This window comes from Macrobrachium rosenbergii, chromosome 14 (assembly GCF_040412425.1).
Source record: "Macrobrachium rosenbergii isolate ZJJX-2024 chromosome 14, ASM4041242v1, whole genome shotgun sequence".
Taxonomy (NCBI): domain Eukaryota; kingdom Metazoa; phylum Arthropoda; class Malacostraca; order Decapoda; family Palaemonidae; genus Macrobrachium; species Macrobrachium rosenbergii.
The window spans coordinates 9,058,197-9,083,818 of NC_089754.1; the positions used below are offsets into that span (position 1 = coordinate 9,058,197).

Here is a 25,622-nt window from a genome sequence, read left to right on the forward strand (position 1 = left end):
TAACAGAAACTGCATGAAAAAAAGGCAATTGAAGAATCCTTTTTGGAATATAACTCTGAAGTTAAGTATACCTTAGTTTTACCAGACCACTGAGCTGATTAACAGCTCTCCTAGGGCTGGCCTGAAGGATTAGACATTTTACGTGGCTAAGAACCAATTGGTTACTTAGCAAGGGGACCTACAGCTTATTGTGGAATCCGAACCACATTATAGCGAGAAATGAATTTCTATCACCAGAAATAAATTCCTCTAACTCTTCATCAGGCGGCCGGAGACTCGAACTCGGGCCTAGCGAGTGCTAGTCCACAGCTCTACCGAACTCTCCCAACGAAGAGCTTATATAACTCTGAAAGTACTAAGTATTCTGGTACGCATGCATTCAAAATATATTTTTAGCATTTCCGCACTCAAATGCTGATACTAACAAGAGAACTAAAATGATGCCTGAGTGGCTCAATTTATTGTTATTTTCAATTCAGATTTGAAATTCACCAGTTAAGAATGTTTCTTACTGGACTGCATATACTGCATATTATTTTAAAGAGCAAACTAGATTTCAGTTAGCTTTGTGACAGAACATAAAAATAATATTTTGTTTATTTAATTGCAGTCTAATTTGAGAATTTTATGCTGAATAGGCTTATAAACATTCTTTTCCACTGATTGAAGTTTTCTTATAATCTTGAATTTCATAGTGAAAAATATTCGATTTTTAAAGTCAAGCAATATATTTCATTGTACAAATACTATGAATGATTTCTAGTCTATTTACAAAACTGTCAAGAATATTAATTTACTGAACCAGAATGTTTTCTGCTTGTTGTAATTTATTGGGCTAGAGTGCCTCCTGCTTGCTATATATTTTCTTTTGTAACTTTGCATTTCAAAAATATATGATAAATAATTCCCAACCAAATATTAGGTTTTTCATTTCTCTTATACCGCATATAGTTACTATGCAGTATTACAATTAAACTATGCTGAGAAAAAATCTTGAGTTAAATTTTTTTTGCAATACAATTTCCGTTTTTATTAATAATGTGCAAAATTTCATGGAGTTTGGTCCAGTGTTCAATTCCTTTATTCTTCTCCATTAAGGTGGCCCTGTCTTGTGTGGCAAGAGGCAATGCTTTGGCACTACTTAGTTTCCCATTTGTATAATTTCAATATCAATTTCATTCACATTATTCCTATTCTCCGTTTGTAAATAACTAACAGAGCCTTTCCTTTCACCTGTATATCCATTTTCACACCTACAAGTGTATTCTCAAAATTGACTACTCTCTGGAGAGCCGAATCCCAACTCGTTTAGTGAATTCCCAAACCTCTTAGTCCTCTATTACTGTTTACAAATTCAGTCTAATTCATTGTCTCGGGGACGACATTCCTTCAGGAAGGCAATGAACGTATTCAAGGATACTGTAAAGTCACCAAATCGGCGCCAGGATAGTGTTTCGGCGGCGCCATTAATTAAGTCTCCGCTGAGCTTGTTTTCTTTGGTGACTTCCCGTTTTCTTCAAGCTCAATTAGTCACGCCTAAAACGTGCCAGGTCACGCATTTTAATAATTTTTACTTTATGGTATTTATACGAATGTCACACATTGTGTATCACATGTTTCTTCATTCACAGGCATCAAGACTGTATCTATATTGTAGCTCTGTATGTTTTGTATTGTAATTTGTACTTGTTCACTGCATATTATTGTTTATTGTTTCGACCTCAGGTCACAGTCAATTCCATTGTCTCTCACGGCCCGGCGTCAGTCGGCCGCAAATATAAGCTGCCTGGATCTGTAATAAAGTAGCAGTAACTTTTACCTGCTCGTTTCTTTGACACCTTACAGTGGTGACCCCGGAGTATCCGGAGCCATTAGCGGACTCACACGGCGACTCAGTCTTGGCTCCAGGATTTCTCCAAAACGCTCTTAGCGGCCTAAACACGGCGCTGTAACCAGCGTTTGAGCGTGCTGACTCTCGTCGGCATACCCCACCAGCGTCACTAGCGGAACCACACGGCGCACGAAAGTGCGTACTGACGCGAGTACCCCACTCCAGTAAGGGGTCAAAGGAGCGAGCATGGACGCGGATATCCCCTCCTTCATGCAGTTAAACGCGGACCCCGCGGACTCCGAGGTTTACCTACCTCCCATCACAGCCGCGCCCGCCCCCGCATCGAGGCCCTCCCGCAACTCCACACCAGCGCCCCGAACACACGACGGCCGGGCAACACAATCGCGGGCCGCCCTCACCGTAAAGCTGCCGCCATTTACGCAGGGGAACCCATCGATGTGGCTGCGCAGGGTGGAGAGCCACTTCAGAATCGCGGACCTCACGGACGAAATCCTACAGGCCGACACAGTGCTCAACGCCCTTCCGGGAGGACGTGTACAGAAAACTCATCTCGCGAGTACCCGAAACACACCCTCACATACAGCACCACAAAAGTTCCTCCTCGAAGCTTGCTCCCTGCCCATCGCCGAGCGGGCCGCCCGTGCTATCGACCTTGCCAATAATCCACGCCACGACCTCAATCCAAGAGACGCTTGGGGCATGGTCGTAGATCTCCTGTCAATACCAGTCTTGGGTGGCACAAACAAGCGGCAGGAGTTAAGCTTCATACGGGAATCTTCCTTCGCCAACTCCTCCCAGAAGTACGCAACCAGATCGCTCACCCCTACACCATGCCTGTCGAGGACCTCATAGAGGCGGCACAACACCTCACAGACTCCGTCAAGGCTTCACAGCGGCTAAAACCGGCCACACAGCCGGTCAGCTCCGTCCAGCCTGAAGAGGACGAGAGCAGCCCGTCAACGCCATCGCCAACAGACGTCCACCGAACCACAGCAGACGGAGGTCCCGGGCTTCTGTCGCTACCACAAGTGGTTCGGAAAGGACGCCCGAAACTGCCTGCCGCCCTGCTCGTTCAACCGTTCAAAAAGCGGGGGTGGCGGCCAGCAGGACAGGCCGCCATGGCAGCCGAAGAACCCAGGGCCTCAAAAACAGTAGGTTTTTACGTCCGCGACACCGTCTCCGGCAGGATGATGCTGGTCGACACAGGAGCCTTTAAGTCGGTCTTCCCAGCATCCAGAGAGGACCGCAACCAGACACCAGACCCGGCCGCTTTCCTGACGGCCGCCAACGGAACCCCATCCTCTCCCACGGCACCAGGCTCCTGTCGATCTCCATCCTTGGCCAGAGTTACTCCTGGGACTTCATCGTCGCGGACGTAGGAACCCCACTCCTGGGGCCGATTTTCTGGCGCACTTCGGCCTGCTAGTCGACGTGGGCGCAAGCGCCTCCTCGATACCGACTCCTGCCGGTCTCTCCGTTAACGGCGGGACCCAGACCCACCATCAGCGCCGTCGCCCCACCAGTATGCACACCTTCTGTCGGAGTTCCCTGAGGTATTTAAGCCCGAGCCGCCAAGTCCCCGGGCCCCAGCCAAACACGGCATATACCACCATATAGTGACTAAAGGGCCCCGACACATGCGAGTTCCGCAGGCTTCCCCCTCAGCGCCTTCAGGAGGCGAAAAAAGCATTCGGAGATGGAACAGATGGGCATCTGCAGGAAAGCCTCCAGTCCATGGGCCTCCCCCCTCCACATGGTGCAGAAACCGGACGGCTCCTGGAGACCCTGCGGCGACTACAGGCGGCTCAACATTGCAACGGAGCCCGACCACTACCCTCTACCCAATATGCAAGACCTCACGGCCTCCTTTCACGGGGCCAAAATATTCACTAAATTGGACCTTCTTAAATCTTATTTCCAGGTACCTGTTGCGCCAGAGGACATACCAAAGACAGCCATCATCACGCCCTTCGGGTCCTATGTGTTCGCCTTCTCCACCTTCGGGCTGAGGAACGCCGGGGCCACCTTCCAGCGGCTCATGGACAGCATCCTGGGGGACCTAAAATTCTGCGTCTGCTACGTCGACGACATTCTCATATTTTCCAGGTCTCACAGCGAACACCAGAGGCACATCAAAGCAGTCCTCCAGCGCCTCCAAGAAAACGGCCTCGTCGTCCGTTTCGACAAGTGTACCTTCGGCATCCAGAAAGCAGAATTCCTGGGTCACGAGGTGTCTCCGACAGGCGTCCGCCCTCTTACATCGAAAGTGGCAGCCGTGGCCAAGTTCCCGACACCCACCTCCATCAAGGCCGTCCAGGAGTTCCTTGGGATGGTAAACTTCTACAGGCGGTTCATCCCGGGATCGCGCACACCACGGCCCCCCTGACGGAAGTCCTAAAAGGTCAACCGAAGTCCCTGTCTTGGGGACCCAGCCAGCAGCAGGCCTTTTCCCTGACGAAGGCCGCCCTCACCAAGGCAACCGCCTTGGCACACCAGGATCCCAAGGCTCCTCCAGCTGACGACAGATGCCAGTAACGTTGCCTGCGGTGCTGTTCTGGAGCAAATCATCAACGGCGCCCCCAGCCCATCGCCTTCTTCAGCAAGAAGTTCAGTACCGCAGAGTCCCGCTACAGCACCTTCGACAGGGAACTCTGCGCGATGTACCAGCGCAGTTCGGCACTTCAAGTTCCTCCTGGAGGGGACGCCCTTCACAATCTTCACAGACCACCAGCCACTGGTTCACGCCTTCACGAAGCAGGGGGACGCATGGTCTTCCAGACAGCAGCGCCACCTCTCAGCCATAGCCGAATTTACCTGTTCCGTCAGGTACCTCCCGGCAAGAAAAATCCGTAGCAGACGCCCTCCAGAGTCGAGTTGAACGCAGTGCAGCTTGGTGTAGATTACCAGGACCTTGCCAGAGAACAGGCCGCTGACCCAGAAACCCCAGCATACCGCACCGCCATCACATCCCTCAAGTGGCGGACGCGACCCTCGCCCCGAGGCCCCAGCCTGCTCTGTGACATCAGCACAGGCCAGCCCCGCCCTTTGGTTCCAGCCTCACGCCGCCGCCAGGTATTCGACATCATTCACGGCCTCTCACACCCTCCGGCAGGACCACGGCCAAACTGCTTTCAAAAAGTTCGTCTGGCACGGGTGCAAAAGGACGCCACAGCCTGGGCAAAACAGTGCCTGCAGTGCCAGACCAGTAAAGTGGGTCGTCACACGCAGTCGGGGGTAGGCGAGTTCCCACAACCAGGGCGCCGCCCCACATCCACATCGGCGTCGTCGGGCCCTTCCCCATCAGGCGGATCCAGATACCTCCTCGGTGGTAGACCGTTCGACGAGGTGGCCCGAAGCCACACCCATGCAAGAAGCCACCGCCAGCGCTGCGTGCGCTGAGGCCCTGCTCTCCAGTTGGGTTAGCCGCTTCGGCGTCCCGGACCACATCACAACCGACAGGGGCCCCGCTTTCCTCTCCGAGTTGTGGTCTGCCCTGGCTCAACTGCTGGGAACCACGCACCACACCACCACAGCGTACAACCCAGCGGCCAACGGCCTGGTTGAACGGTTCCACAGGTCCCAAAGTCATCCTCATGGCCCGCTGCACCGCCGAGGACTGGAAACATCAGCTGCCGTGGGTCCTCCTCGGGTTGAGGACCGCCCCCAGAGCCGACGGCACCCCATCCGCAGCTGAACAAACCTATGGGGAACCCCTCGTGGTGCCGGGAGAGCTCGTGACGGATGATCGCCACTCCCCATCTCTGCAGAGGCTTAGCGACGTGGCGGCAAGTTCGCCCCTTGCAGGCGCTCATACATCGACAAAGCAACCACCTTCATGCCGCCACAGCTGTCATCCGCCACCCACGTCTTCGTCAGAGTCGACGCCGTCCGTCCACCACTAACTAAGCCCTACAGGGGACCCTTCCGCGTGCTGGGGCGGAACAGCAAGGCGTTCCAGCTGGCACTCCCAGGCAAGAACGACTGGGTTTCCATAGACCGGCTAAAGCCCGCCTTCCTGTCGGAGAGTCCCGGCAGCGACGCAGCACCCCTTCCGCCCAAACGCACTCCAGCACGCCCTCACCCCGCGCAGCGCGCCGCCCCAGGAAGGAACCGCCCAAACAGCAGCCTCACAGGCGGAAGGCCCCTCAGTTATCTTCAAGGAGCCGCGGCACCCTTCAGCGTCCCAGCAGGTACAGGGATTAATCAGACGCGTCCCTCGTCTTGGGGGGGGAGTATTTGTAAAGTCACCAAATCGGCGCCAGGATAGTGTTTCGGCGGCGCCATTAATTAAGTCTCTGCTGAGCTTGTTTTCTTTGGTGACTTCCCGTTTTCTTCAAGCTCAATTAGTCACGCCTAAAACGTGCCAGGTCACGCATTTTAATCATTTTTACTTTATGGTATTTATACGAATGTCACACATTGTGTATCACATGTTTCTTCATTCACAGGCATCAAGACTGTATCTATATTGTAGCTCTGTATGTTTTGTATTGTAATTTGTACTCGTTCACTGCATATTATTGTTTATTGTTTCGACCTCAGGTCACAGTCAATTCCATTGTCTCTCACGGCCCGGCGTCAGTCGGCCGCAATATAAGCTGCCTGGATCTGTAATAAAGTAGCAGTAACTTTTACCTGCTCGTTTCTTTGACACCTTACAATACTATTAATCCTATGTGGGAAGTAACAATCCCAACTTCATGTATAACAAGTATGGAACAATTACCGAGGTGTGAACTTAGCGAAGGGAATTCTACAAGGCTGGCAGTGCCAATCTATGTAGTAGAAGTCCCATCCCACAAGGATCTAGCTCCTCCAAGACAAGTCAGTGGGTAGTCATTTATGCTTTATTAAAGTCATTACTTATTTTCCTCACACGAGCAAGGCATATTGGCGAACACGCCAAAATTTTTTGCATCTTCGTCTAGCAGCAGTCATACTACTGTTTAACTTATTGTTGAGGTGAATAAAGGAAAACCTTACCTCTGATACCTAAGTCAAACAAATGGAATAGCCTACTAACAATCAAGTGTTTTGCATAACTTCTGATCAGTTTGCATACACTAAAGTTTCTTGAAGGGAGCTGTCCCAAGTCTTTTCTCATATAACTCCCACTGTGGTCATCCCACAGCCCTGGGATACTTCTATTATTTAAAATAAATTTTCCTGTAATAAAGCTTCTGGCTATTTTGCCGAGTCTCACTTGCGTCTGAAATTGTTGCCATATTCGGAGTTATGCTTCAGACTGTATGGGCAAAACAGTAGAACGAACACGCCAACAGCTATTTAGACTGCTCACATACGGTGGGACAGATTTCAGATGTTTTGGAAATCCACCAGGACGAGTTTTTGGTACTGACAGTACTTAAATACGGAGTGCATATTTTCAATGGTATTCTCGGCGCGGAAATTACTGCTTAAGGGCGTATCCTCAGTACAGTAAAGCAAGTCAACTCCACATAACAGTATGCTCTACGTAACGTGCAACACATTTTACCAAAATGAAAAAAAAGAGGTGATCGGCAATGTTAGGTGTATACTTAATATTTAAAAAATTCTTGAAAATTATTTTTATTTAAAATTAATCATCATCAGTCCAGATGGGCCAAAATGCAAGTGAGGTCTGCACTGAGAAATTCATCATTGTTACGGTTGTTGAATCTTGGGCAAGTTTTGATATGCACGACAGTACTCTGCTAGAACCTCAGTAAATAATGATTTTCAAAAATATTACAAACACCAAAAGCAACGGCACGCTGGTATCAGTCTGGTTGTGCATTGATAATCAACAATTCTGTGTAATGCTGCATGAGTCATGCAATGTCTTTTTTTAAGATACAAAATTTCACGTAAAAAATTCAACTCCATGCATGTTTTCCAAATATGTATATCATTGGTACTGCTTTGGCATTTATCTGTAATAAAACTTTTTGCATATCTGTAATATGGTAACAGTAAACGTACTTCCAGGATATCAGCATTTGTGGCTACAAATCTTTTCCACCAAGTTAAATTTTTTAACATACGTCTCTGAAGGAATAAATACTATTAGCCTTTGTACCAATTTTAAAAGCTATTTACGTCAAATATTATATGTAAGAAATTTTAATATGAATGAAACTATTCATGAAAGGTGGGCTTCGTGCAACTGGGTCGTCACTTCCTTGAAACGTACGAGCATTTCCATTTTTTCTTGTCGCATCCATATGCATATCGTTGCTTGTTTATGGGGGGGAGGGGGTTAACCGATGTCGCCTGTGCATTCACCGCCTATCCAAGTTTTTTATGCAAGTCATTCCCATGTGTAACCGGATAAGAGGCGAGCTGATTCAATTGATTTTACATTTCTGTGTAGATATGTGTTTTCATCACCCACATTATGGAGAATATATTTTTTCTTTCTTCAGGTTATTTCGACAACAATTACTAGATATTATACGATAGTAACCAAACAAAATTTTTTAATAAAACCCTTTAGTTTCTCCCATGACATTCCTAATGATCTAAAATGAATTTTTCAAAACGTTTCGCACATCCATAAAATAAACGATTTCCTTTTCACTCCGTATAGTTAACAACAACATTCTGATAAGAAATAAAAGCATTTCCTTGCGTATATCAAAAGAATGATTCACGATTTATAGCACGAAATCTATTTGGCGAGTGTAGCGAAACTATTTTGAGCGAGTACTCCACAGCTTTTGAGAAATTCAAAACAAGTTTTAATAACTGCAGTCATTTCCACAATAATGGAAGTGCTCTCAAAATCACCCGGAATGAAGCCGTGCCAGTCATCTTTAAAAGCCGCTGGGATCCCATCACGATATATAATACAGTAAACAGCAACTGTAGTTGAAAAGTCGATATCTTTGCTGTTTACGCTCGCCTTCCATTGCTTCTCAAAAGAACAAAATCTTTATATATATATATATATATATATATATATATATATATATATATATATATATATATATATATATATATATATATATATATTAACAGTTCGAAAAGTTGATTAAAACACAACTAGCGCATACGGAGGGATGAGCAAGCATTTATCTAAAACATTCACTGGCAACTGAACTAGCACACACCAAGACGACCTTGACAACATGCACTGGTAGATTTGGCAAGGGATATGCTCATTTGTTATTAATGTTTTAAAAACTACTCACCTGTGACACCTTGAGAACAAACTCAGTAATGAATAAACACTACATTAAATGTAAGCCTTCAAACTAATAGAGCACCAAGAACAACAACTCGGAACAAATGGTTGGTAGCGGTCTCACTCAATGTGACGGTGGACTGAGTCTCATTGAGACATGAGTTGAGAGTTTGGCAGACTGGCAGTGGTGTACGCGTTCTTGAAGGGAGAACCCGTGAAACGTATGTTCATATTTTGGCCAGAAAGTGTGCGAGACTTCTTCATGCCTTTTTCGAGCCCACGATGATTACAAATTATAATTTTGATAACGACTTCACGAGTTTCAAATGGTCTACTGAAAAAAAAAATACCGTACATTGAATATGGATATTGCGTCAGCGTTCATGGCGTCGTTTCACAAGTTTACAGTCACCCGCTTTCTCCCACCGCCTATCTTCTTCTTCCACCTTGCCGAGCGGCGCGCTCTGTCCCCCATAATCTATACAAATTTGCCTTCTCGCATTTGTCATTGTCGCTTTGTTAATTTATGAAAAATAAAAACGTTTTCCGTTGTACGGTTATCGGCAGATTTCAGATTTTTTTATGAGATTTAATGTAAGAGGAAAATGAAAGTTTGTATCAGTAGTCATTCTGGAATGAATAATTAATTCTAAAGCTTGTACTCAGGCGCTGCAAAATACTGAATTATATACACACAGTTTATGAAGATTATGATGCAGGTCTCTAGTCGATTAAATAAGACAGGGAACGAACGCACAATTTGATTAACGCCCATATTTGTTTTTTCACTTATGGACATGGACAAACACACAGTTTATTCATTTTTTCCAGTGAATCGATATTTCATTGTCGTGGAGACTATAACTGCACATCAAGTCTGGATCTTGATATAACTCGACAGTTAAATTAAGACAAATTAAGCTTCGATTCTTTCCTAAAATGGCGGGTAACTGCAGAGCCAGTGACGACCGGGACGTTCTTTTCGGTCTTGGAGCGTCAGCTCTACGAACTCAGGCATTTCTGCCTTCTGTTCCTTCCCTTTCCACGTCTCTTTTAATCTTTGTTACACTTTCATCGGCATATCTTCCTCAGAACCTCCCTTTATGATAGAGTCTGACATCAAGATCAGCCTCATTCCTGTTACTTAAAGATACGGTTTTCTGTTACTTAAAGATACGAAAACCGAACACTCGCTCAGGCTACAACGGCCGAACGCGACACGAATGATACATGTTGTTTGAGCCATGTCTGGTTGATGACTCATACTTAAAGAATTACAACCCAGGGACGTTGCTGAATTCGGCAATTGTATTTTGCATCGTAATGGTGATTAATAATCATCATAATGCTGTACTTTTAAGACTCTTCTTAAGGAAGGTGTTTGATTTTAGCGGGAATAAAAATAAAAAAAAAAAGAATCGAACAACTGGTATGTACCGCATTTATATGATTGAAATTCCCGTCGGAATAAGGAAATACTGTAGATATTAATTTTGAAAGTTATGAAAATTTGTTTCTATTCAAGATTAAAACCACAGCCGGACAATTAAGTGGCATTATTTTGCTATTAACAATTTCAAAACAATATCAAATAACAGATTTGAGTACACTAACCTCCCTGGCATTCGCTCCAGTATTTTGTATGTCGCAGCAAAGGCTGTTCAAGGCTCATACAAATATAACGCGTAAATAAATTCTTTGCAACATCACACTGTGTTCCCAGAGAATAAAAAGAAGCAACATTAACACAACAGTCATTTCCATATTCATTCATACTTAAATTGCTGAATCGTGAAAGAACCTCCAGCGCAGTCAACTACCACAACAGTAGCTGCTTCACAACACTCCTACACAGAGGGCTCCAGCCTCCATTTCACACACTGTCCTTGTATCTTTATTGCACACGCTCTTGCACCTCATGGATATTAAGGCTATTCCTTTATCCACTGCTCTCTAGGTCTTCTCATTCTCTTCTGTCGTAACACTCCCTAATTACACATTCGTCACAAACTTATCATCATACATTCTTCCCACATGTCCAAACAATTTTAAAATACTCCGATTCATTCTATATGTTAACCTTTTCGCCACTTACTAGGCATTTCTCACTTTTTCAGTTCTTAGCCTCATACGTAGACATTATGCGAAAGGTACCTCTAACTTTTTTTTTCATCCTCACTTCATTACGTAAGGGACTCTTAACTCGACAATCTCTTGTTACGTTTCCACTTTGAACTTCCACAGACAGTCAAAGTCTACTCTCAACCCATTGCACACACTGCTGCCCTATCTTCCTGGCTTCGTTGATTCTGTGAATCATCTCTACTTTCATCCTGCTCCTGTTCTTTTGCCAGCCTTGTAATCATTTTTGAAAGAGTGATGCAAGAAGTCAAAAAGGTTCAGACGTGAGTGCAAAGTTCTGCAATAATAATGCATGATTTGGGAATGAAGTGTGAACAGTACTGTACTGGCTGATGATGGTAAAAAAAAAAACTGCTAAACTAGTGAAAATTTGAATGCGATTTTAAGGGGCAAGAGGTGAAAATCAATGCTAAAAGTAAATCTGAGGAAAATTTGAGCTCAGGAAAGTGGAGCAATGAAAATTGACATGGATGGTGTAAAAATGGAAGGATTTCCTGTATCTACGTTTAAATGATCAACTGTAAAAGGTAGTGGTAGCCTGTCAGCAGAGATGAATTACAAATCACGTGAAACAAAGCAGGCAGCAAGGAGAATGCAAAAGATGGGAAGAGAGAGGAATAATCATGGAAGCCGCTGGATGTTTGAAAGGAAGTCTAGATTTTGAATAGAGAGGGGTGACTGAAGCTATTAATAAGATGAATAATTATGTGCACAGAAATGTTGAGTTTTAAAGGAAGTGGTCTAAAGGTTAGATAAGGTGAGAAGATGAATAAGTGTTTTGAAATACGGGGTTAACATGTGAAGGGAATGTAGTACGGTATGCTGGTGAAATCCGTAAAAATCTGAAGCGTCTGGAGGATGGACGTGAAGACCTAAAAAGTTCTGGACATGGATGAAATATGAAATGGAATGGAGGGACATCAACATCGTGGAAATGTGTACTAGATAAGGCGAATGGTGCAGTGTGTGCTGGATCTTGTCCTGCTGCTGATGTGGCTAATCCTGTGGACGTGTCCAGTACTTAAAATATGAAAATATGAATATGGCAATGATTGGCAGCGAATACCGCATTATTCTTCATCGGAGTTACCCTATACTGTACTGTGCTGACACACGTGCACACACACACACACACACACACACACACACATATATATATATATATATATATATATATATATATATATATATATATATATATATATATATATATATATATGTGTGTGTGTAAGAGACCCCCATCCATCGCACCGATGGCGGTCTCTTTCGAGCACACGCGTGTGTGCGTTCGTGCGTCACATCTTCGGAGGGGCCCAGACAAAGAGGGAACAAGAACACCCCGTTTTCTCTCAAGAAACGCAACTTCTACCATACAATATTTCCGTCTGTTTCTCCCTAACCAATGTTGTCTCGGTTTATGTACAATCACCACTATTTGCATTGCCATGCAAGTATTCTAATCATGTACTCATAATGTTCCACCGAATCTTCTATATCAAACTGTATGTACGTTTCTGTTTGTGAAGACGCCAAACGTCTCGCCATTTCACATATATTATGCTACTGCATTGTATTCATTAATCTGTCTCGAATCTCATGCAATTGGCCATATGTAGAATTGATATATATTTTATCACTGTATGTTTATTATGTCTCTCACAATCGCCATCTGTTTGTCTACCGACAAACACAGATTTCCGAAACATTACCTCTGTTTTGCTCTGTCTGTGTGTAGATGCTACTTTGTGGCTCACACAGGCCAATAACATCTTCGAAGATTCTGTACATTCATTCAGTAAGGAACCACCAATAAACCAGTCAACACCCAGCCAATATGTCACTCAATCCCGTCCTTACATATATACATATAAATATAAATATACATTTACATGCATGCACACACACACACACACACACACACACACACACACACACACACACACACATATATATATATATATATATATATATATATATATATATATATATATATATATATATACATATTATTTAATATAAATCTCCCATTTAAAACTACTGTGTAGGCTTGTAAGGATGGTATAGGGTGACATACTGGCTGGGTGTTGTCTGGTTTCTTGGTGGTTCCTTACTGAGTGAATGTGCAGAATCTTCGAAGTTGTTATTGGCTGGGGCGAGCCGCAAAGTAGTTTCTACACACAGACAGAGCAAAACAGAGGTAATGTTTCGGACATCTATGTTTGTCAACAGACAAGCAGATGGCGATTGTGAGAGACATAATAACCGTACAATGATAAAACGTACATCAATGGAAAGGCCAGGAAATTTCACATACGGTCAATTGCATGAATTGCATGAGATTCGAGACAGATTAATGAATACAATGCAGTAGCATATATGTGAAATGGTGAGACGTTTGGTGTCTTCACAAACAGAAACATACATACAGTTGGATACAGAAGATTCGGTGGAACATTATGAGTACATGATTAGAATGCTGCCATGTAGCGGCGATTGTACATAAATCGAGACAACAATGGTTAGGGAGAAATAGACGGCAATATTGTATGGTAGAAGTTGCGTTCCTTGAGAGAGAGAAAACGGGGTGCTCTTGTTTTTGTCTTGTTTCCTCCGATGGATGACGCGCACACACGTGCGCTCGAAAGAGACCTCATTGCAGTTTCTTACACACTAAAAGAAACTTTAATTTTTTATTCTTTTAATTTTGGAATGTTTATTATTCATTTCTTCGTCAGTTTCATTCTTATCCAGTTATATTTTTCATATTTTTATTAATATTACCTTGGTTTCTTTTCAAATTTTCCTACTGTATATACAGTATTGTCATTACATTTATTTTTTTTAAATTATTAGTTTTACTTTCTTTTTTATTGTTTTCTAGTACTATTTGATTCAGTTTTATTCTTACTTTTAATACTTGTTTTTATTGGTTTTAGATTTGTTCGATTTTCCGTATTTACAAAAATTTGTCTCTCAGTCGTCAGATACGAGTAAGAAATTAGCGGCGGGAAGAAGACGTAATAATATTTGAATAGAGAGACTTATTCCCCCACACCTCACCAGACTTGGGGGAACAATATCAGCCACTTAGTTCCTCCGATCATGTGTTAAACCACAAGGGGCGAATCCGGGATTAAGGGGGCTTCTATCTTGAACCTTAGGGACTTAGCTATTAGGCCTCTTTTCTCTATGAACCTTACTGGCTCAGGACTTGCTTTTCAGATGTGACCTGCTTTTGTCCCCAAAACTCAAAAACATTCCAGAGCCCGCCAAGAAGCTGGGAGAAACACAACACCAGCAGATGCGCCACAGACTCGAGAAAGAGCAGACGTGGGAGTGCCTCACCTTTCTCCTCCATCCTGATCCGAAAGCAATTGCCCTGCTACCAAATTCGTCTTGCAAAGAGCTCATGCACAGAGCAGGATAAGGTACATCTGGGAATGAGGTCCTCTGCCAGTTTTTCTTTCCCTCCTTTGTAAAATTCTCTCCATTTTCAAGATTTCCAACCTTCTCATTCTCCTGAACAAAGCCCCCTTTGTTCAGTCACAACTTAAAGCCCATTCGCCCCATGACTTGTCCCAAGCTCAAATTAAATTTAGTTCAGTGATCGTAATCAAATCACTCCCACATGGTGTTACTAAGAGCTAATTAAATGTAACTGATCAATTCATCCATGGTGCCTAGTTAAGTTAATGCGAAACTCGTTTTGAATGCTTACCTGGAATTCTCTTCCAGAAATCCTGCTACTCTGCTCCCAAGCGGTCGGTCCCAGCATTGTGAATCAATTCCAAATAGAAGTTACTGCCATTCTGCTATATGCAAAAACTTCCTGATACGCAGTCCCGGGGCACTAACCAGTCCCCCTTCCCCCATTGTGCACAAGCGCCTGAAATCGAAATCACTCAATCAGTAATCACCTTTTCATATTCAGAGATTTGCTACTCATTGTCTAATATTATTGCACTGTATGTGCTTGCAAGCCACTCAGCCATTGTTTTCAGATTAATTTCCTGGTTGCTTCATCTGTAAATAAATTCAGTTTAAAGTAATCTGCTACTCATTTCCCATGGCGACCTTCCACTTCCCTGATTAATTAATGGTGATATCAAGGTAAGTCATCTCTTGACCTGTTGGCCCCCTACGGCAGTTAAATAGGAAAACCCCTGTACATTCCTCCAACAGCTCCCAGAACGTAAAAGTGTTGATCTTGCAAAGGATCTAGTCGAATTAGCCACAATAATTAGCCTCACTATTTGCTAAGACTAAGAACGAAATGAACCGAGGACTTATATATCATTTAATTTAATTCCATTATTTCACAAAAGCAATAAAGGGCGACCGAACTGAGGCAAGGGTAACAGGTAAGGGTTATCATAAGTCTGGTGAAATTAAGAAGTCACTGAGAGCAAATAAGGAAAAGTATAAAAAAAAAAAAGAGAAAACGCAACAAATCTCGTAGTTAGAATTTTTCATAACAATAGGCAAGAGCGCACAAGTTCTTAAGTTGGCGATGGAGAGTAACTTCCCACGAACTTTTATGTCGTCAGAGTAGCAGCTGTGCTGTGTTGCCAGAAGACTGATCGTTAGGAATTAGGAAGTGCTTTGCCAGGGATTTATTGCATGTGTTTGCCGGGAACAGTAAGCTAAGTGTTGTTCAAGAACAGTTATAGCAGAGAAAGTGTACAGTTTCTGTGCCCGTGATGTAGGATTCGAAAACTCCTGTTGTTAAAACACGCATAGTGACCTCTGGCAGTCCACGGCTGTACAAGCTGGCTGGACTCTGTCGGCGCATGCGTTCCGCATCCCACAATTCAAAGATCGTTAGATCCAATTCATATTCATGTTATGAGTAAAGTAAACGCACTGGTGGTGTTTTAAGTTAAATAATTCGATTTTGCATTAACAACCCACATGTCAGTAAGGGAAGTCGAGTGTTCCTTCCCTTAAATTTTAAATCCTCATTGTTATCACTCGATTGAGACAACCAGTAGCTATAAGCTGTTTTTCGCTGCGCGCAACCAGTTCCAGAACTCGTCGTTCACGCCGAACGAATTCCATTTCTTTTCGCCCCTAACGTAAACCTAACGAAATACCTTGATACTTTAGAGAATAATCTGAAAAACCTTTTCCACCATATAACTTGTCATGACAGGAGCTAGCCAGTAAAATTATGAAAATATCAAAAGTACATTTTTAGGGAAAAGGTAACTTAGTGAATTTTTCAAGCATAATTTATCACAAAACGAAATTAGAGTAAATTAAATCACGCCACAAATACGTTCCATGACAAATACGCTCTCAGAGAGAGAGAGAGAGAGGGAGAGAGAGAGAGATTTTTCTTTCATCATAACAAGGGGACTACTAACATTAATAAATGAGTATTGGAAAATAAACTCACTACTTTATAAAGCCAAGTACAATATTGTTTTTCTTTTCATTCCACACCAACCTTTGGTCTTTTAAGATCCCCATTCAATTATTCCTTTTACTCATTCATATTATCTCCCATCTCTATTTTTCCCCATTAAGTGCTTCAGCCCAAGGAGTAAACTCTCATGTGTTTCACAGAGCGAACGTTCCTCCATTTACTAACAGTCATCAACTGTCGTGCATGAGTGGGTATCCATTATTCAAGACTTGCTATAACACAAGCACCAAATCGCATATTGAGTGCAAACCCAATAACCTTCCTTTCCTCATGTCAGGGAGAAGGCTTCCTTTCCTCATGTCAGGGAGCAACCACTAGTTCTTAGGACTAGCCACCCTGAGTGCAGGCACAAACAGTGCACCTAATCTGAGGCACTGCCAACCAATTAGGTTAATGAAGCACTTACCTTTCCACTTTCCCTTTTACTCCTTACTCACAGTCTGCCTCAGGCAGAGTGCCATTTTTTTCAGTGACGTTTGGTTGCACTGCCTTTTAGTGTTGTTCCCTGGAACACACCAACACCATAGTGGCACCCAGACAAAGTAGTCACATATAAGCCACTGCACCTGTACCTGAGATACAGAGTGCCAACCAGTGTATTCACCCATAAGGAATATTATACCTTCAGGATCACTCCATAAGTGTGACTCGCGCACAGCACACTCAACAACAGTGCCACCTTACTGAAAAGGTGCCCAACCACTGAAGTGCCACCGAGTTACGGGACACTTCCCATCGTCACAGACCAGTTCCCCTAGTCGTCCTCATGGACTACAACCATGTCTCTGGAACAGTGCCAAGCCCTCATGAACATGGGCAAGGACACAGGTTACATGGGACGGGAACTCACCCAGTGGGTGAAAGAACAGCTGGAAGATCAGAGGATGTACGAAGAGGTTAAGGCAGCAAGAGAATTAGCTCTCAAGGACAAGGAGCTGGAGCTGGATAGAGCAAGGAAGGAAAGTGCTGAAGCTATAGTGATCCAACAAGCCTCCAATCCCACACCCACTGCACCAAATGCTCCGCTCTCAAGCATTAATTCCCTAGTCCCTAAGTGGACTGAGGAAGAGCCGAAGCATAGTTAGAAGAGATGGAGGCGCTCTTAGATAATTACAACACCACCGAGACAGAGAGGGCCTTAGTGCTTACTAAGCATATGGAAGGAAAAGCCAAGGCAGCCCTCCGCTCCCTGGAGAGGAGTCAAAGAGGTGACATGATTGAAGTTTGTAGGGTTATTGCAAAAGCCTATGAGATAACCCCGGAGAAATGGAGACAACGGTTCCAAAGTCTTGCCAAGGAAGTTGGCTGGTCCTGGACGGAATGGACCTGTCACAAGACCCAGTCTGGTACCCGTTGGTTCGACTCCCTGTCATGCATTATCTTTGAGGACCTGTTAAATCTGACCATGATGGAGGATCTTTTCCAATGTGTGCCTGGGCCCCTTGCTGTACATCTCAGTGATAAGCAGCCCACCACACTTATGGAAGCCTGCTGTATGGCAGATTCCTGGGAAACGTTCAACCAGTCCCACAGCACATCTCACCAAAGCATAGTGCCACCCGGGTACCTCTCAGGCTTGACTCGCCCGAAGAACGGCCTGCCTAGCAGGCCTCCTTGCACAAACTGTAAAACGTCCGGCCACGCTGAAGCTGATTGCTGCTACAAGTTGGGCAACAATAGGCAGCCTACCACCCACCACCAAAACTCCTCTCCCTCTACATCCGCTCAAACTTCTCCACCGACCGTCACCATAGGAAGATCAGCCCATCCCAAGGAACCCTGCCGCGACTGTGGAACTCCAGGGCACTATACTGCCAGATATCCTGGCTGCCCGAAGCATATGCCCTCTACTAAACACGGCAACCTGATTACTGCCACATCCTCCGTGGCAGTGCCGCCAGATATGTCTCATCCTGAGCGGGACTGGATTCAGTCTGTCTCAGTGGCACCCCTGGATGGCTCAAGTTTACCAGTGAACCTGCCAGCTACAGTAGACACTGACTCAGATATTAGCCTGATTGACCGGGCCCAAGTGCCAGCCAGTGCCACTGTTGAAGAAAAGACCAGGTGGACGATGACTTGGATAGAGGAGCTAACCAAGACCATTCCCACAGTCGAACTTCAGGTAACCACCCCTTGGGGGGCACAACCTCACCGCCTTGGTGTGGTGAATAAAATCAGGCATGGAGTGGAGTTCCTGTTGGGACGAGACCTCCTCTGGGGATGTCCGTCCCCATGCCACTCTGTTAAGTATATCTTAGTTTAACCAGACCACTGAGCTGATTAACAGCTCTCCTAGGGCTGGCCCGAAGGATTAGATTTATTTTATATGGCTAAGAACCAACTGGTCACCTAGCAACGGAACCTACAGCTTACTTTGGAATCCGAACCACATTATGATGAGAAATGAATTTCTATAACCAGAAATCAATTCCTCTTATTCTTCACTGGCCAGTCGGAGAGTCGAACGCTGGGCCAACAGGGTGCTAGCTGAGAGCTCTACCCACCCCTCCAATGAAGAACTATGCCACTCTGTTGCCTAGCTACCTCCACCAGGAAGGCCACTCCAAAACCACCTGACCGGGACACCGCCACTGTGACAGGTGTGCGACCCAACCTTCCGTTCATCAAGGTGTTCAATGGAAAGGACATTCTCCAATCAACTCCAGGCCCAGTCCTCAATCCTCACAAAAGGATGGCCACCAAAAGTCTCCTCCCTCACCACGAAGGGAAATCACCCGGTACAGCTGCAAGACTTGCAACGTAACAGGGCACTCCATAAATGGGCAAGGTGCCCTAGCAAGCAAAACGCAACAGATACCACATCCAGAACCATTCCAAGAGGCTCTGCCCTCCACCCAAGACAGGAATCTCTGTCTCCCACTTCCTCAGGTACACTGAGGGGTTTTGCACCCCCGGGTCCCTCATCAGCCACGCCTGACTCCAATCCTTTGCCAGTGCCATTTGAGAGCACTGAGCAGTGCCAAGCTCTGTCTATCTCGGACGCAGCACCTCTACTAACCTTAATCCCTGTGCCCGGCCCCAAGTTAGTGCCAGTGCCGGATCCAACTCAAGTCACGGATCCTCCTATGGGTAATCCTCCAAACCTCACTAACTTTGGTCATCGCCAGTTGTGAGCCTCCGACCCCTGATGTTTCTTCTTCCCAATCACTTTCATCTGCCAAGGATGACCTGCTGGCAGACCTTAATGTTACACCTTTTCTGGTTGACCAGGAACTGCCCGGCTGGGATGCAGACGCTGATTCTACCCTTACGACGGTTGTCGCAGCAGCCAAAATAGGGAACCAGCCCGTAGCTACTAGGGCTACCCCCGATCCCACTCCTCACAGCACTTCTGGTCCTTCCCCAGAGTCGGTGCCCTCGTCACCTCCTAGGAATGGCGTAGCCAGACCTTGGAGGCACCCGAAGAAGAAGACAGGGAAGACATCCGATTAATGCCTAAGAGCCACAAGCTCTCCTTGGCACTTGTGTTCTCATTGGCATAGTGCCTCTTCCCATCTCAGAGTGATCCTGGCACCTACCCAGAGAAGGTAGCCTGAGTGATCACTGCCCAAGTAGACTAACATCTAACACCCTAGGCATTCTGTGATACTAACCCTGTTCATAAACTAACCGAAAACTATCCAATACTCAAGCTGGTACACCCCCTGGACACTTACCATAATTACCCCTTCAGGTTACTCATGTCCAAATTTACTGTGTGTGTTATTCGTAAAGCATTATGTAATCCACAATTACTTTCATTTAGTTAGGCCAGTGTCACTTAATTTAGTGCCAGGGCCATAGGATAGTGGGCTATGTCAACAAGATGCATTTACCATGTACCCGCTGCCTAGGAGTAGAGTTCCCCTGTCTTCAGAGACAGCCAGTAGAGGTCTGTAGATACCGTTACATAGGTTAGGCTCTGCTGTAGTAAGTTAGCAAAACTAGTATCCCTCTTAGCAGTTAGGTAGGTCCTTTTCGCTATTGCAGGGAAGCTAACTGTCTAGTCGAGACGAGTAACTTACTTAGCCAAGGCCTTCATGCCCGAACGAAAGGGAGTGAATGCCTTTTTAAAGGGGGGAGCTCTTCAGTATTTACAAAAATTCGTCTCTCAGTCGTCAGCTATGAGTAGGATATTAGCAGCGGGAAGAAGACGCCACAACAGATTTAAACAGATAGGCTTATTCCCCCACAGCTCACCTGACTTGGGGGAACAATACCAGCGGCTTCGTTCCACCGATCACGTGTTTTGGAGGGTCAGGAAATCGTTAAACCACAAGGGCGAATCCATGATTAAGGGGGCTTCTATCTTGAACCTTATGGACTTAGCTATAAGGCCTTTTCTCTATGAACTTTACTGGCTCAGGACTTGCTTTTCAGATGAGACCTGCCACTATCCTATGGCCCTGGCACTAAATTAAGTGACACTGGCCTAACTAAATGAAAGTAAAAAACATTCCAAAGGCCGCCAAGACGCTGGGAGAAACACAACACCAGCAGATGCGCCACAGACTCGAGAAAGAGCAGACGTGGGAGTGCCTCCCTTTCTCCTCCATCCTGATCCGAAAGCAATTGCCCTGCTACCAAATTCGTCTTGCAAAGAGCTCATGCACAGAACAGGATAAGGTACATCTGGGAATGTTGTCCCCTGCCAGTTTTTCTTTCCCTCCTTTGAAAAATTCTCTCCATTTTCAAGATTTCCAACCTTCTCATTCTCCTGAACAAAGCCCCCTTTGTTCAGTCACAACTTAAAGCCCATTCGCCCCATAACTTGTCCCAAGCTCAAATTAAATTTAGTTCAGTGATCGTAATCAAATCACTCCTACCATGGTGTTACTAAGAGCTAATTAAATGCAACTGATCAATTCCTCCATGGTGCCTAGTTAAGTTCATGTGAGAGAAAACTCCTTGTTTTGAATGCTTACCTGGAATTCTCTTCCAGAAATCCTGCTACTCTGCTCCCAAGTGATCGGTCCTAGCATTGTGAATCAATTCCAAATAGAAGTTACTGCCATTCTGCTACATGCAAGAACTTCCTGATACGCAATCCCGGGCACTAACCAGTCGCCCTCCCCCATTGTGCACAAGTGCCTGAAACTGAAATCTCAATCAGTAGTCACCTTTTCATATTCAGAGATTTGCTTCTCATTGTCTAATATTATCACACATTGTATGTGCTTGCAAGCCGCTCAGCCATTGTTTTCAGATTAATTTCCTGATTGCTTCATCTGTAAATAAATTCAGTTTAACGTAATCTGCTACTCATTTCCCATGGCAACCTTGCACTTCCCTGATTAATTAATGGTGATATCAAGATAAGTCATCTTTTGCCCCTTCATTTATTACATTCTTGGTGATATCTGTTGGCCCCCTACAGCAGTTAAATAAGAAAACCCCTGTACATTCCTTCAACAGGCCCCCGAACATAAAATCTATTTTAACACTTTTTAATTTTCTGTTTTAGTTTTTTTTTATTTGGAATTTTAGTTGGTAAGTTTTATCTCAATTACTTTTATTTTATCTATTTTCAGATCATTTTTGTCTTTTATCGATTTAAATACTTATATTTTTTTATATTTCTATTCTAATCTATTAAAATTATTATTTTTGTTTACCATTATTATCATCACATTTGAAAAAATTTCTGTATTTTTTCTTTTTCAATTGTTTAGTTTTATTATTCTACAGTTATTTTTATTATTTCCAATTTGATTTTTCATTCTTTATGTTTAACCCTTTAACACCGACTGGACGTATTTTACGTTGACAAAAGTTGTCTGTCGGGTGCCGAGTGGACGTAAAATACGTCTACTACAAAAAGTTTTTTTAAATATTTGCGGAAAAATACTTATAGGCCTTGTTTGTGAAAAATTTTAAATCACGCGCCTTGAGGGGATGCTGGGAGTTCACGGATCACACTGTTGTTTTGTTTACAAGCATGACCCAGCTACACATGCGCGAATTTCTTTCTTCTACCAAAAGAAAGCATCAGCTAACTCTGTTGAAAATCTCAGAAATTCTTTAGTCACTTTGTCATAATTTTTGCACCGTTTTCTATTAGCCGTTACATAGTTTTATATATGAAAATGTGTGCAATTTCATGTAGAATACAACAAAAAATAACTCATGGTTGTAGCTTTTATCAATTTTGACATTTTTCATATAAATCACGATAAGCGCCAAAATTTCAACCTTTGGTCAAATTTGACTCGACCGAAATGGTCGAAAAATGCAATTGTAAGCTAAAACTCTTACATTCCAGTAATATTCAATCATTTACCTTCATTCTGCAACAAACGAGAAGTCTCTAGCCCAATATTTCGATTTATGGTGAATTTTTGAAAAAAAACTTTTTCCTTACATCCGCTGTAACTCTGCTGAAAATCTCAGAAATTCTTTAGTCACTTTGTCATAATTTTTGCACCGTTTTTTATTAGCCGTTACATAAAGTTTTATATATGAAAATGTGTGCAATTTCATGTAGAATACAACAAAAAATAACTCATGGCTGTAGCTTTTATCAGTTTTGACATATTTTCATATAAATCATGATAAGTATCAAAATTTCAACCTTTGGTCAAATTTGACTCGTCCGAAATGGTCGAAAAATGCATTTGTAAGCTAAAACTCTTACATTCTAGTAATATTCAATCATTTACCTTCATTTTGCAACATAGGAGAAGTCTCTAGCACAATATTTCAATTTATGGTGAATTTTTGAAAAAACTTTTCCTTATGTCCGAGCCCGCCAACTCTGCTGAGTTCACAGATCACGCGGTTGTTTCGTTTACAAGCGTGATCCAGCTGCGCATGCGCGAATTTCTTTCTTCTACCAAAAGAAAGCATCAGCTAACTATGCTTAAAATCTCAGAAATTCTTTAGTCACTTTGTCATAATTTTTGCACCATTTTCTATTAGCCGTTACATAAAGTTTTATACACAAAAATGTGCGCAATTTCATGTAGAATACAACAAAATATAACTCATGGTTGTAACTTTTATCAGTTTTGACATATTTTCATATAAATCACGGTAAGTCCCAAAATTTCAACCTTCGGTCACCTTTGACTCGACCGAAATGGTCGAAAAATGCAATTGTAAGCTAAAACTCTTACATTCTAGTAATATTCAATCATTTACCTTCATTTTGCAACAAACGAAAAGTCTCTAGCACAATATTTCGATTTATGGTGAATTTGAAAAAACTTTTTCCTTACGTCCGCGCACGCTAACTCTGCTGAAAATCTCAGAAATTCTTTAGTCATTTTGTCGTAATTTTTGCACCGTTTTCTATTAGCCGTTACATAAAGTTTTATATATGAAAATGTGCGCAATTTCATGTAGAATACAACAGAAATAACTCATGGTTGTAGCTTTTATCAATTTTGACATATTTTCATATAAATCACGGTAAGTCCCAAAATTTCAACCTTCGGTCACCTTTGACTCGACCGATATGGTCGAAAAATGCAATTGTAAGCTAAAACTCTTACATCTTAGTAATATTCAATCATTTGCCTTCATTTTGCAACAAACGAGAAGTCTCTAGCACAATATTTCGATTTATGGTGAATTTTTGAAAAAAAAACTTTTTCCTTACGTCCGCTGTAACTCTGCTGAAAATCTCAGAAATTCTTTAGTCACTTTGTCGTAATTTTTGCACCGTTTTTTTACAGCCGTTACATAAAGTTTTATATATGAAAATGTGCGCAATTTTATGTAGAATACAACAAAAAATAACTCATGGTTGTAGCTTTTATCAGTTTTGAAATATTTTCATATAAATCATGATAAGTGCCAAAATTTCAACCTTCAGTCACCTTTGACTCGACCGAAATGGTCGAAAAATGCAATTGTAAGCTAAAACTCTTACATCCTAGTAATATTCAATCATTTACCTTCATTTTACAACAAACGAGAAGTCTCTAGCACAATATTTCGATTTATGGTGAATTTAAAAAAAAAAAACTTTTCCTTCCGTCAGCGCTTGCTAACTGCTGAAAATCTCAGAATTTCTTTAGTCACTTTGTCGTGATTTTTGCACCGTTTTCTATTAGCCATTACATAAAGTTTTATACATGAAAATGTGCGCAATTTCATGTAGAATACAACAAAAAATAACTCATGGTTGTAGCTTTCATCAGTTTTGAGATATTTTCATATAAATCACAATAAATAGAAAAAATTCGACCTTTGGTCAACTTTATCTCGACCGAAATGGTCGAAAACTGCAATTGTAAGCTAAAAATCTTACATTTTATACTCAGTTTTTTTTTACCGAGGAGCATTTGCACCGACTCGCAGGGGTGCCCTTTTAGCTCGGAAAAGTTTCCTGCTAGCTGATTGGTTGCAAGTATTTTGCCCGAATAGCATCCTTGTTTTCAAATAATTACCAAGTAATGTGAATAGAAACTTATTTACTAACCTAAATTTCTCCCTCAGAGATATGTTTTGTCAATAAATAATGTTAACGAATAAAGAGATTATAAAGTATTGTGATGGTAAGTCTAGATTTAATAACAACACCCGCCAAAGTCAACGACAGGAGCTTGTTTTCGGATGTACACTGCATAATTTTTTTACTTTTCACATATTTTAACACCAATTGGGATAAATTACACTAAGCACAAGAAAAACATGTTATTATAAACTTTCTTTGAATACCAGAATCTACTAAAAACATGGAATTAATAAAACTCGCTATTGGTGAAAACTTCCGGGGAGGTAAAAGGAACAGCCTGTGGCATTAGATAAAATTACCTAGATAGGTAGGCCTAGTTATCAAGATGGTATCCAAATGCCAGCAAATGTTGATGGGCAAGAAAACTTTTCAGATATGTATCATCTTTTATCGGCTTTTGTGCTGAAGCCTTTTGTTATATCATTATGATAAATATGATAAATATGAAGATGCTATTTTTCCTTTTACATAATAATAATAATGTACTTCCCTTATTATGGCTTTATTTCTTGCACACATCAAACAAGGCTAGCCTATGTCTATGTGTCTTACACCATTTTTTGACAAT

The 25,622-nt window shown here is 43.0% G+C and overlaps 1 protein-coding gene across 9 annotated transcripts in view; it reads right to left on the reverse strand.

The window, feature by feature from the left end:
• The window catches only part of LOC136845714 (uncharacterized), a 334,649-nt gene that overhangs the window by 260,169 nt on the left and 48,858 nt on the right, over positions 1–25,622 (reverse strand). For 4 of the 9 annotated variants that reach the window (XM_067115893.1, XM_067115891.1, XM_067115892.1 and 1 more), the window contains exon 2: positions 14,881–15,048. The exons of 1 other annotated variant lie outside the window; for it this stretch is intronic. In XM_067115893.1, the coding sequence (XP_066971994.1) occupies positions 14,881–14,937 (57 nt within the window). In that variant the 5' untranslated portion in view covers positions 14,938–15,048. Of the gene's footprint in view, positions 1–9,027; positions 9,422–14,880; positions 15,049–25,622 lie in introns of those variants that run through there. 4 more of the 9 variants (XM_067115896.1, XM_067115898.1, XM_067115897.1 and 1 more) reach the window with 3 other exon arrangements.